This window comes from Nematocida parisii, assembly GCF_000250985.1.
Source record: "Nematocida parisii ERTm1 unplaced genomic scaffold supercont1.1, whole genome shotgun sequence".
Lineage (NCBI taxonomy): Eukaryota > Fungi > Microsporidia > Nematocida > Nematocida parisii.
Window position 1 is genome coordinate 719,386 of NW_013524646.1, and position 12,184 is coordinate 731,569.

Consider the following 12,184-nt stretch of genomic DNA (forward strand, 5'->3'; position numbering starts at 1 on the left):
CAAATTAAACAAAATTTTAGAAGATGAAAGTAGAAGAAATGCAAGACTACGCTCAGAAAGAGATTAGAGAGATAAGTGTGATTTCTGCTGTAGAGGAGCCAATGGCCGCCTCATTATACGGATTTATCAAGAATGTAAGGATGGCTGGAAAGAAGAAGGTTTTTATAGTGCTGAGGCAGGGACTGGACACAATACAGTGTGTAGGAAGCGTTGTTCCAGGAGAGAGCGAGAAGTACTCCCCCGAGTCATACGTGTGTGTGCAGGGCAAGATAGTCAATACAAAGACCCCTGTTCACTCATGCACAGTAAAGCATCTTGAGGTGCAGGTGGATGCGGTTTCAGTCCTCTCTGTTTCAAAGGATCTTCCATTCCAGCTGAAAGATCTTGACTGGCTGCACAGTGAGAGGGAAAAGGACCCGCAGCTGCCAGTTGTAAACCAGTCAAAGAGGCTGGATGCTAGATACATTGACCTACGATCCATGGAGACACAGAGTATATTCCGAGCATACTCCTCTATTCTTAGTCTATTCCGAGCGTACTTAGAGAAGAATCTGTTCATTGAGATAAAGACCCCAAAGATTCTAAAGGGTTCCTCAGAGGGCGGGTGTGAAGTGTTTCCAGTGAGCTATTTTGGCCAGCCAGCAACACTTGCACAGTCACCGCAGCTGTACAAGCAGATGGCGATTATTGGGGGCCTTGAAAGGGTCTTTGAGATAGCCCCATGCTTTAGGGCAGAGAACTCTAACACAGGCAGGCACTTAACAGAATTCACAGGAGTGGATATAGAGATGGAGTTGAAAAATAAAACATATATAGATTTGGTAAGGTTCATATACGGAATGATTAAGTATGTTTCTGATGGAGTGCAGGAGAGAAACCAGAAGGAGCTTTCTACTATTAAAGACATTACAGCAGCAGACAATCAGACAGTCATTGCTGAAGCCCCAGTGATAATTACATTCAAGGAGGGAATAGACATACTGCGAAGCATAGGAAGGGAGGCATCATACACTGAGGACATAGGAACAGAGGATGAAAAGATCCTGGGACAAGAGGTCAGAAAGAGGTATGGCAGTGACCTGTTTGCCATGATAGAGTACCCAGAGTCTGCCCGTCCATTCTACACCAGCCTTCTTCCCTCTGACAGCAGGTACACCCAATCCTTTGACTTTATTCTAAAGGGTGAAGAGATCACATCAGGCGCTGAAAGAATAAACATCCCAGAGACACTCAAAGAGAGAGTGCTTGCCAAGGGAATGAAGCCAGAGAGTGTGAAGGATTATATAGATGCATTTGAATTTGGAGCACCAAGGCACGGCGGGTGTGGAATAGGCCTGGAGAGAGTTGTAAAGCTGCTCACAGGGTGCACAGATATACATAAGTGCTCAATGTTCCCCAGAGACCCAAGAAGGCTGCAGCCATAATCTGAATAAATCTAAAGGACACTTCTTATTACATGCCTAGTATACTTTTATTTTAGCAAAAATTAGAAGTTATTTTGCTTCTTATTAGTTATTTCTTTACAGAGTCATTCATAGCCAGTGCTAATATTTGGCGGCGTGCGTGCAGAGACAGTTGCCGCGCAGCATGTGCCCGCCAAATAATATATAAGGCGGGAAAATACGTTAACAGCAGGGGTATACCAAAATAGAAGGAAAAAGAAAGCCTCTTGACAGAATCGAACCGCCGACCTTCAGTTTACAAGACTGACGTTATACCACTAAACCAAAGAGGCTTACACCAAATGGCCTGGCAGGCCCTCTAGGCGCATCTAAATGCTAATTGGCTAGAGTTTCCAGTTATATTTCGGGCCGTGGGTGTTTCAGGATGGATATGTTCGTAAAGATGAAAAGGCTTCTTCTGCCAAGAAAGCGGGTAGAAATAAAAACAGAGAGACAGTCACACACACTTAATGGGTTTGTACACTTTCAGAACATTCTAAACAGCCCATATCAGGAAAGTGCTCAGCATATTAGGCGTGCAGAGAAGGAGTATGCCACTCTTATAGAAGAAATAGAAAAAGCACAGTTGGAGAAAACACACATCTTCCTTCTGTTTACCTCTCTATTTAAGCAGCTGGATGCGCTTTCCTTCCTTTCTTCAAGCAACGCAGTGCGCGTTCAGATGGTCCGGGAGGAGGTGGAGAACCTTCTAATCCAGCAGATGTACATATATGTAGAGTATATGGCACAGTGCACTGATACAATGCACAGCAGCCTATTTATTGTGCTGCTTGGCCGTGTGCCTATAAGAAAGGCGGTAGGAATAAAAATGCGGTACTTTTCCCGGCGAATGCAGAGTATGGATGGCAAGGCCCTAACCATTGTACCTGAGGAGCTTGTGTCCATAATAGAGCGGGAGTGCACCAGATACTGCACGCTTTTTGGCCTGGATGATCTTTCAGAAGAAAACCTCCTTGTGCTGGATGGGTTCCTATTTTCAATTATAAGAAAGAACCTATGCGCATCGCAGGATGCCTTTTTCAGGTTCCGCGAGTGCATTTTAATGCGTGCCAGGTCTTCGTCTGGGTCGAGTGCTTTGCTGAGGAGGTTTAATGTAAATTTAGATGCTTTGTGAGTCTTTATTGTTGTAGGTGCCCCGGTTACCGCTTTTTTTATTGCACTTTATAATTGCCGGGAACTTTTTCCTGTTAAGGCAGTGCCTAAAAGGGAATGTCTGTGCATATATATACAAGAGAGAATCGTGCAGATTTAAATATGATTAATAATTATAAGATAAAAGAAAATAAAATAAGAAGTAAGTTACAGGAAATAGAGCAGGACAGACCGAATATTATTTGCTGCATCAAAAACAGAAGCGACACTATGGGGGTTGACAGCCATGGCCTTCCCGTACTAGAAAGGACCCTTCTTTCTAGCATAGAGTTGGAAAAAAAATATTCCCTATTGATGGACCTATATATGTTATTAAAAGACACGTGTCAATTCGTAATATAACCATGCCGGTTCTGGACGTATTAGACACGAGAAATACCTTTTTCTGGGTTGAGTTCTTTAGGGCACAAATAGTTGAGCATAGGTGGACAGAGCACGACGCCAAGGTGTTCTTCAAGTGCTCTGTGTCTGATGATATAATTAGGGATATTGTAGGCGATCCATTCGGGCAGCCATTAAGGGACTCTGTTCGCAAGATATATGACAGGGTGTACACACAAAAGAATGTTTCCAGGCTTAAGAGAAGGCTTAAATCAATCACCTCGGGCGAGTTTATTTCACTGGAGGTGTACAAAGAAGAGCTTTCTCTGCTGGTTCGTTCATATTCTGTGTCTGTTATGCTTTCATTAGAGGAGCAGAATATACTCATCCAGAAGTACTTTTGGAAGGGTCTTTCCAGCTCTATTAAGATTCACTTGGCCAGCAGAATAGACAAAGCCTGCTCTGTGGAGAAGATCATTATGGAGGTTTTCCTGTTTAGGCAGAGGATGATTGCGAAGTACGGCATAACCGACAAGTTTACAGGAGTAATATATGTTAAGGAGCAGTCAAACTTCGGAATGTTCCCCATGCGCAATGATCGGGCAGAGGAGGAAGAGAACAGGCAGATAGAGCAGAAGCTAAAGTTTATTGACTGCTCAAAGCCAATAGCTGCTTCATCAGTCATACCATTCCCGTCTACCAAGCCTATACTCACATGCAGTCTTCCCGTGCTTAAAAAGATTCCTTCAGGTATTGTGGTAAAGAATGACCCTTCAGAAACGCTTAAAAGAATAGTCTTATACTATAAGCATACAAAGAGAGAGAGGATATTTAAAAAGCCCATCCCAGGAAAGGCGTTCTATGTTTATACTGGATGCATTGATACGTGGGCAGCAGGGATCCTTCTGCAGGACAACAGAATCATTTCAATTATGAAGTCTCCACTGATCGGTGAGCAACTTAACTACACTGAAACAGAAAAGTGCATTCTTGCTATAAACAAGTCAAGAAGAATCTTCCGAAAGGTAACAGGAGATGGTCAGATTGTTTTTAAGAGCGACAAGTACAACTCTTTTATCTACACAACCGAAAAAAACATTAGTTTTATTGATGGTTTCCAGATACAGGAATAAGCTTAGAAATGCTGTCTATTATTCCTTCAGCAAGAGCTTGGTGATAAAATAAATTGCTTCAAGCTATGGTTTTTGAGTTATACGCGTTTACATACGTACAAATATTTTTCTATTGCTTCTCTTTTATATGATTAGTACATGCATCTCACTAATTGTCCTATAATAATGCAGCTCATTACTATTTCGAAAATACCATGCAAGCTGTGCACACTCCCCTTCTACTATGTAATGGGCTAAACCAAAAAGATATGTTTGTGCTATACCTATATTATAAAGAATTTCTGTAGATTAAAAGATACTCACTCAAATATTTATACTTTATTTATAAATCAGGCGAGTGAGTGCGTTTTTATATGAAGAACCTCTTTACATGTGAAATAGTGGCTTTTTTTATTTTCTAATATATAAATATTTTAAAAATAGCCTGCCCATTACTGGCGTATTTATTAGAATAATAGACTTGGCATATAAGGCTTAAATATATTTTATCTTTATTAAAATTAGATAGGGCGTATTAGGGAAAGAACAGAGAGATAGTTTGTAATAAGCCGTTCTGAAATGTTTTCTCTTATCTTTAGAGGGCCACTCAGCCTTTCCATGTCCAAGTCTGTTCTTCTGTAGTGAATCACTCGATTGATGAGGGCGTCTGAAATATCGTACTTTGTCTCAAGAGATGACACTAGGTCAATAATCAGAGAAGTTGGGTCTTCCACCTCTTTAATGTATGTGATTATAGAGGATATAGGGTGGTTTCCATCCAGTATGGCATCCATGATCTCCTTGGTATTTGATATGTTAAATAGAGGGTTTCTTGTGTTCTCCTTCTGCATTGTGTATGGTGCCATTACTTCCTCCTCATCTATTTTTTCTCCAAGCGTGTCATACATCAGCATTAGGCGTATTCTAGACTTGTGTGCTGGGCTAAAACATATTCCCTCGGAGATTGCTTTGCTATACTCTGTTTCTGCTGCCTGTATCTTATATGTGTTTGTGAACAGAAGAACCTGTTTATCAGTGGTGACAACCAGTTGGTTCTTATCATTTGTAATAAGGAAGTCTCTTGGAGTATATGAAAAGAGTGTTGTGGAAAGAATACATGCTGACTGAATATCAATTACCTCCAGCACAGATCCACCGTCTGTGGATGATAGAAGAAGTAGCCAGCTAAGGTCTTCAGTCACTCTCATCTGCACAGGCGCCCCCTCCTTCTTTTCAACTGACTTAATTATGTCACCGCTCGGACTAATAATATAGACATGGGTTTGTGTAGAGATGACAAAGTACTTGTATGCTCGGGTCTCTACGATCCTGGCAATCGCATCTGTCTCTTCTGCCTGGGCGCTGCTTTTTTCTTGCAGGCCTAGAGATCCATTAATTGGTGCTTTAGAAAGAACTTCACCATTGTATGAATATACCAGAATTTCTGTTCTGTGAAGAACTGTGAGGGTCTTCTTAATATTGTTGAGAGAGATGGCTAAATATGGCCTTTCCTCTATTTCGCCCAGAATAAATCCCGACGCCCTTGATGCGATAAGAATCTTTACAGACGCATCTCCACTCTTTATTACCAAAGCAAAACTGTTCCCACAGAATGAAATAGCACACTCAATATAATCCTTTGGAGTAGAATATCCTAGCTTTCCTTTGACTTGGGCTATTCCACCAACTGTTTCTTTTAGAGCGTAGATCCCCTTTGTATAACAGGCAAGAATGTTGTCTCTTGCAATGGAGAGGGATACTGGCTGCCCGTCCCCGCACATTTTAGAAATTTCTTTTAGCTGCTCATCCTTTCTCAGAGAAAGCGTGTACACTCTGCTGTTTGTAGAAATCACTAAAGTGTCTTTAAGAAACCCCATGCACTGCTTGCTGCCAAATACCACACCAGCACGCCTTTTCAGCGGGAGTATTTTTTCTTTGTGGCAATCAAGTATCTGGAGTTCATTCCTCTGTGATATGACTAAATATCCTTCACTTCCTATATACCTTGCAGTTCGCATATGCTCTTCTCCTGCTGCATCTGGTAATTTGTCCTTAAGTGCATGCCTGCTCTTAACAAATCCTTGCTCTAGGCACAGAATAATCACTTCCTTTTCTGTAAGCACTGCTAGATCCTTGCACTGGCCGCTTCTTCTAAAGTCTAGCGACTGAATCGACTCAAACGAGAACTTCTGTAGAAGAATGTCTTTTTTAAGCTGCAGAACCAATACATCGCTTGCTGTGCACACGGCTATAATCTCTGCTGAAATAGAGCAGGATACATCAACAACTGGACTACCAATCTCAGTGCATTTTAAAGTGTAGATGGCTTTATCTTTATCTACTGAGTATATGCACATCTTTCCCTGTGCTACCACAAGAACTTTATTCTTTAAAGTAAGCTGGTGCACACTTTCAAAGTGCATTGGAATATTGTTTAGTTTTGTTATTGTATACTCCAGCTGCTTCTTCTCAATCTCTTCAATCTCATTCAGATAGATTCTCACAACTGAATCATTCAGTACTGCCACTATATACTCATCGCATGGGAAGAATGACTTTATTGCACTCCCTACCTCAATTTCTTGGATCTGCACGCCATTGTTATATATGTTAATGGTTGTGCCAGTGGCTGTAGCCACATATCTATCTAGTGTGCAGATGTCTTTAATCGTTTCTCCCTCCTTGCACATTCCAATTGTATTGAGCTTCTCCGCTCCATACATCGTGTAAAAATTGTTTACTGCAGCTACTACACAGTAAGTATTCCCTATTTTAGCAATTGTAAATCTGGGTCCATCCAAAATGGAGGAAATAGGCCGCTTGTACTCGAACATTAAACTGTCTAAAAAATTTTCAGTTGTAATTAAGATTATGCTGCTGTGGTACTTTTGAGCAAAAATTCTCTTTTTTCCTTGAATGAGTTCACTTCCAATAAGCGAGGCCAGAGGCTCGCAATTTATAAGGCGGATGTCTATAAAGCACGTAAACCAGGTGGAATTTGACGAAGAATCAAAACAGAACACACAGTTCCGAGGGCAGGGAGTAAGCCTAGTGGAATTAATGGGATGGATAACATTTGAAAATGACTCTGTGCACGGGGGAAAGAAGTTTACTCTTTCTGATGGAACCGGATCAATTTCCTGTCTCCTGTGGGATGAGAAAGACTCTTCGCACATAAAAAAGGGGGCGTACATCCGAATAGTAGGAAGTTTAAGCAAGCACGAGCAAAATATATCGATAAACTGCACCATTACCACACCAATCACCGATGGAAACAGTGTGATGTACCATCTCCTCATGCGCATAATTGATGCGCCCAGGGCTTCTCAAAAGGACTTATTGGCCCCCTCCATTATTTCAGAAAATGCACCTGCAGCAAGCCAGAGGGAAGAAGTGCATCTGGGTAATTTTAAAAAGATACATCTTGACATTCTTTCATTCTTCTCTAATAACCAAGGAGAAACTGGCCTGCCCATAAATATCGTAGTAAGCTCTCTCACATCATCTAAAGTATACTCTAGCGCGGAGATAGACAGCGGGCTGCAATATCTAATAAGGGCTGGAAAGCTGTTCTACAGCACAGAAGACAAAAAAACGTTAGCACTGTTGGATTAAATAAACTTATGTGGAATGCGTCTTTTAATAATTGTGTGGTTGCACATACTTTACTGATATACAATAGAAAAGCTGCGTGTGTTATTCCTATGTGGCTCCATGCTGAAAAACAAAAGCACTAAATTGCCAGCAATACTCTATGTGCTATGCAGGCTATTTTCTTTACGTTACTAGTATTAGTGTATTTGATCTAAATATATGCATATAATATGCTTAAATACATATAACCCGAATATTCTGACTATTGTTGAGTGCTTGTTGTCCAGGCAGATACATTCCATGTATTTATGGGTGTTTTGGAACAGAATTCAGATACTTCAAGTCTTTCTTATGCTAGAACTTGAACCCATCGGCGGGTGGCTTTGTGTTATTTTTGGAAACAACCTGCGCAAACTTCTCATACAGTTCTTCTTTTGGCAGCTGCTTAAATGCGCTTCTTGCGCTTTCTTCAACTCTTTGAATTTTAAGATTTAGCCTGCTCAAAGATTCTTCTAATGTGCTCTTTTCTCGGGTAAGTATCCTGCGAATGGAAAATCTACTTTTAAGCTTGTACTCAATCATTTCTACATGCGCAGCTGCGTGCTTGCAGTACTCAATCTTTTCCTGGAGTGAATAGGGCGGTGCCCATCCTTTCTCTACCTCCTCTATAAATGGATGGCCTTTTGTTTCCTCGCATAACTTTGCCCCGTTCATCAGAAGAACCCACGCTACCTCTTTATACCCTAGCTCCAGAGCAAGGTTCAGCGGGGTTGCACCTGCATTGTTTACTGCATTTATAGGAAGGTTCAGCGCTATGTAAAAGGAAACAAGCTCTGGCCTGTTGTGATACACTTTCGTATGGAGAATTGTTGAATTATCTGCCAGCGGTATTTCTATACGCGCACCAATATTTATAGCCTTAATAATCATCTCAAGACTGTTTAAGATGTGCAGCAGATGTTGTGAATACACAGCACACTTTGGGAATCGATTCATTAGCAGAAGAAAACACCCCCAGTTATTTGATGCAGCTGCTAGATCAACTGGATAAATGGGCCTTCCTGGCGCATTAAACTCAATATCCTGCTTTTTAAAGAGGTTATTAAGCAAGCAGTACTGCAGTGTTGTTGTAAACTCCATTGGACTCCCCCCATATGTCAAAACCATATCTAGCACTCGAATGTCAGAATTAACAGCTGCCAGATGCACAGGGCCCAGCCCATGCCATGTCTCGTGGTAATCAATTGTTCTCTTAAAACACAGCATAATAATAGCTAAATTCTGCACTGCCAGTGCAAGAAGAAAGTATGTGGGAAATGCAATGTTATGCCTACTTCCAAAAATACGCGCATTAACACTCCGCGGAAATCCCTTTAAGAAGAATGCTTCAATCACACTAGTCATTTTATTAACCATTGCAGTGAGAAATGACTGGTTTAGAAGAAAAAAGATCGTCTTGTCATCAAAGTGTTTTATCTTCCGCAGCTGCTCAAGAGCCTCCTTTTCCATTCCATCCTGGATATACAGCCGCAGGCGGTGTGCTTCTATAAAGTCAGATGAGTTGTGTATACTTGGAAATAGCTTGTTGTATATACTTCGCATGCTTATATCAGTCTTACTTGTTTTAAATAGCCCGTCTTTAATGGCCTTTTCTGTAAGACTTTGTAGTGCCATGTAAATTGTTCTCTGCAGGGACATACTGCTGTCTCTCTCTATAAACTCAGCGTATGGCTTGTGCATTTGTTCACTCCAAAGTTTTTAATTTTTATACTTCTACTATAAATACATGCACTTTTTTCTCCTCTAATGAAATTATATGCATATTCGATGTGTTTCTGATTTGGCGCTGGTTTATTCCATCTTTAATAATAAAATGGTCTTTTTATTGCTCTTAGAGCCAGCAGTTAATTAATCGCCGATGATAAAAATAAATAATTTTAAACTATAAATCATATCTATTGCAATGAGAAATCAAGATTGATATGGCGAGATTAATATGCACGGATAACGAGCCATATTTTATTTTTAGTGTTATTAATTTTTGCAATATAATAATACAAAATAATTGCATTGTATGTGCATTTATTTATATTATTTCGAATTGTCCATGGTATAAGATAGAATTGAAATTGTTCTATTGCTATATTAGAAAATGGTTATATTTCGGGCCATTCTCTGAAATGCCTTGGTAGATTTTGTTGTGCGCTTGCAGTAATAAGATTCTTTTTATTAGAAATTACTCACTCTGAAACACCCTCTCCTAGGTAAAAATTAAATGATTGTTGATGTAAATAAAGAAATAGAATGAGAGTGCAGGAGAAAATAGAAAGTATAGGAGGAATTGCCGGAGAGGTTCAGAGAAAGGTGCGAGACTGGGAGATTCAGATAATTGCATCTTCTGCTGGTAAGTATCTTAGATCGCTCTGCGATACTTATTTTAAAATAGAAGAGTGCTCTTTTAAGGATGAGCTAAGAGAAAGAATTTTAAATAGAGAGGATGCACCCGAGCATTATTCAAGTAAACCCCATGCTTTGGAGAAAGAAGAGGCAGTAGCACTGCTTGAAACTAGTCATTCTTCTGTTTCAGAGGAGAATAATCTTATGTCTCTTTCTATAATAGAAATAGAAAAAGCAGAGCGCAGTAGTAATAGCAGCACGCCTTCTGTGGAGTCAGCAAAACAAGAAGAGTTGAATGGGGAATTTTTGGATATAAATAATTTAGAAAAGTGTTCTGCTGAATTGAGCACAGAGGTAGTAGTGAATAATACAGCTGAGGAGATGCAGGATGGGCTTGTTGAAATTAGCTCTGGGAGCAGCCCCAGTGTGGATAACAGCCCTCCTAGTAATGAAGAAAGCGTAGAAACACAAATGCGAATAGCAACTGAGCTAAGAAAACAAATGATGGAAAAACACATATACATTCTTGATATAGCTGCTCTGGAACAACTTCCATGGCAAGATATAATAAGCTGTTTGCTTGATGTGATAAAGTCTCTTGGGCACATGCCAGCACAGGCCCAGCGCAGGCGCCCAAAGAACCTTATTTGCTTTAATTGCGAACAGAAAGGGCATATTGTAAAACGCTGCCCAAATCGAGCATCAAAGAAGAAGTAGTGGCTGTGATTTAATTTGAATTACATAAAATATCCTCAGAATAAAGAATTTTAATTTTATCCTTAGCATTTTATTTGATTTAACTTTCTAGGCATTCCTATTTTTTATGAACATTTGATTTGTGTTCTAATAGGGGTAGAGCAGAATTCTTTTACTTTATAAAATAATAGGCGTAGACTATGCTAGGTTGTAAGCACATATAAAGAACTATAGGTTATCAAATGTTTTTCGTTAGTATGCACGGTGTATGCGTGAGTGGTTCAATCTGTTTGGATTGTTATTAATGCTTTGTAATATAACCCGAATTTATTAAAATGAAATATTATTTATGCCTTATATATTTTAATATTTGTTTTCTGTGTTAATTTTAGTTTTTGTATATTAAGTAAGCATTCTTTTCTATTTTCTACTTTATTTTGGAATATTTTCAGATTATGCTTAAAATACAGCTGCGAAAATAAATAATTTAAAATATTATGAATGCAGTTTAAACAAAAATGTTTGGCTATATTCAATATAGATTTTATTTATCTGTTATTTTTAGTGCTTTCATCACCCATGTGAATCTACCCGGCGTGCCCCTGTGCACTGCCCACTAAGCATAACCATATAACTTAGACCTCTTTTTTAGCTCACTAATTAAACAAATAAAATAAATTTGCATGCAAACTATTTATCCAATGGAACATAATGTTCAGATGATGTCCTTCCTCGCAGTGAATACCCTGCAAATCCAGAAATCAAACCAATTATAATGAAAATAAGAATAGTGAGCCAGTTGAGCTTGACTTTCTTTCCAATAACTCCTTCTGCTCTCTTGATCTTCTTTCCAACTCGCTTCTTTGTTTTTCTAAGCGTTTTGCCGAGTGATGCATTTTCATTTTCAGTTTCTTCAGTGTTTGGTGTAAATTCTTTTGCTGCATGCGCAATAATGGCATCTATTTCATCTCCAATTATTTCCTTTCCTCGGTGGATGTTTCTCTTGGTAGATGTGTGCACCTGATCGCTTCCTCTGTTGTACATGTCGTTGTATATCTTTTCTGTATTGAATTGATTTGAACGCTCAATGCTGTTCATGTGCTGCAGATGTGAAACCAAAAAGTCCTTTATAAAGGACTCTGCGGACTCTGTTCTTGCTGGGCCTGTTATTGGCACATGGCGGCGAATTGGTTCATCAGATCGCCTCTGCTTCTTTATAACAAGGACTGAATGAAATGGAGAAAACTTTTCCTCTGACTCAATTCTCTTCTGTGCCCCCATTGACAATGGTCTGTCTAACTTGCTGTTATATGGAGATAGCCTTTTAAGAAAGAAAAAGGTTTTAAAGGGAATTGTTGTCAGTAGCCTGTTTTCAGTTATCTCTGGCTCCAGGTAGCACTGAACTACAGCAGCCAATATTAGTATAACAACGCCAACTACTCTCATACT

At 39.7% G+C, this 12,184-nt stretch overlaps 9 protein-coding genes and 1 non-coding gene across 10 annotated transcripts; 6 read left to right on the top strand and 4 right to left on the bottom strand.

Annotated features, from left to right (window-relative positions):
- Window positions 1-23: 23 nt before the first annotated feature.
- NEPG_00502 (aspartate-tRNA ligase) lies at window positions 24-1,441 on the top strand (the record flags this gene model as incomplete). Its single annotated transcript, XM_013202879.1, has 1 exon — window positions 24-1,441. One exon carries the CDS (start codon window positions 24-26, stop codon window positions 1,422-1,424), a length of 1,401 nt encoding a protein of 466 aa, XP_013058333.1. The 3' UTR covers window positions 1,425-1,441.
- A 222-nt stretch (window positions 1,442-1,663) lies between these two features.
- NEPG_02686 lies at window positions 1,664-1,735 on the bottom strand. The gene has a single exon. It is a non-coding gene; the product is annotated as a tRNA-Thr (tRNA).
- A 92-nt stretch (window positions 1,736-1,827) lies between these two features.
- On the top strand, window positions 1,828-2,577 carry NEPG_00503 (uncharacterized protein; the record flags this gene model as incomplete). Its single annotated transcript, XM_013202880.1, has 1 exon — window positions 1,828-2,577. One exon carries the CDS (start codon window positions 1,828-1,830, stop codon window positions 2,575-2,577), a length of 750 nt encoding a protein of 249 aa, XP_013058334.1.
- Window positions 2,578-2,672: 95 nt separating this feature from the next.
- NEPG_00504 (uncharacterized protein) lies at window positions 2,673-2,957 on the top strand (the record flags this gene model as incomplete). Its single annotated transcript, XM_013202881.1, has 1 exon — window positions 2,673-2,957. The coding sequence occupies one exon, from the start codon at window positions 2,673-2,675 to the stop codon at window positions 2,955-2,957; it is 285 nt and encodes a 94-aa protein (XP_013058335.1).
- Window positions 2,958-2,959: 2 nt separating this feature from the next.
- Window positions 2,960-4,069, top strand: NEPG_00505 (uncharacterized protein; the record flags this gene model as incomplete). The annotated part of the gene is made up of 1 exon (XM_013202882.1): window positions 2,960-4,069. One exon carries the CDS (start codon window positions 2,960-2,962, stop codon window positions 4,067-4,069), a length of 1,110 nt encoding a protein of 369 aa, XP_013058336.1.
- Window positions 4,070-4,561: 492 nt separating this feature from the next.
- On the bottom strand, window positions 4,562-6,882 carry NEPG_00506 (uncharacterized protein; the record flags this gene model as incomplete). The annotated part of the gene is made up of 1 exon (XM_013202883.1): window positions 4,562-6,882. The coding sequence occupies one exon, from the start codon at window positions 6,880-6,882 to the stop codon at window positions 4,570-4,572; it is 2,313 nt and encodes a 770-aa protein (XP_013058337.1). The 3' UTR covers window positions 4,562-4,569.
- An 82-nt stretch (window positions 6,883-6,964) lies between these two features.
- NEPG_00507 (uncharacterized protein) lies at window positions 6,965-7,679 on the top strand (the record flags this gene model as incomplete). The annotated part of the gene is made up of 1 exon (XM_013202884.1): window positions 6,965-7,679. The coding sequence occupies one exon, from the start codon at window positions 6,965-6,967 to the stop codon at window positions 7,661-7,663; it is 699 nt and encodes a 232-aa protein (XP_013058338.1). The 3' UTR covers window positions 7,664-7,679.
- NEPG_00508 (uncharacterized protein) lies at window positions 7,673-9,385 on the bottom strand. Its single transcript, XM_013202885.1, has one exon. It carries the CDS (start codon window positions 9,380-9,382, stop codon window positions 7,997-7,999), a length of 1,386 nt encoding a protein of 461 aa, XP_013058339.1. The 5' UTR covers window positions 9,383-9,385; the 3' UTR covers window positions 7,673-7,996.
- Window positions 9,386-9,946: 561 nt separating this feature from the next.
- On the top strand, window positions 9,947-10,795 carry NEPG_00509 (uncharacterized protein; the record flags this gene model as incomplete). The annotated part of the gene is made up of 1 exon (XM_013202886.1): window positions 9,947-10,795. The coding sequence occupies one exon, from the start codon at window positions 9,947-9,949 to the stop codon at window positions 10,754-10,756; it is 810 nt and encodes a 269-aa protein (XP_013058340.1). The 3' UTR covers window positions 10,757-10,795.
- Window positions 10,796-11,308: 513 nt separating this feature from the next.
- NEPG_00510 (uncharacterized protein) lies at window positions 11,309-12,181 on the bottom strand (the record flags this gene model as incomplete). Its single annotated transcript, XM_013202887.1, has 1 exon — window positions 11,309-12,181. One exon carries the CDS (start codon window positions 12,179-12,181, stop codon window positions 11,426-11,428), a length of 756 nt encoding a protein of 251 aa, XP_013058341.1. The 3' UTR covers window positions 11,309-11,425.
- Between the last annotated feature and the right edge of the window lie 3 nt (window positions 12,182-12,184).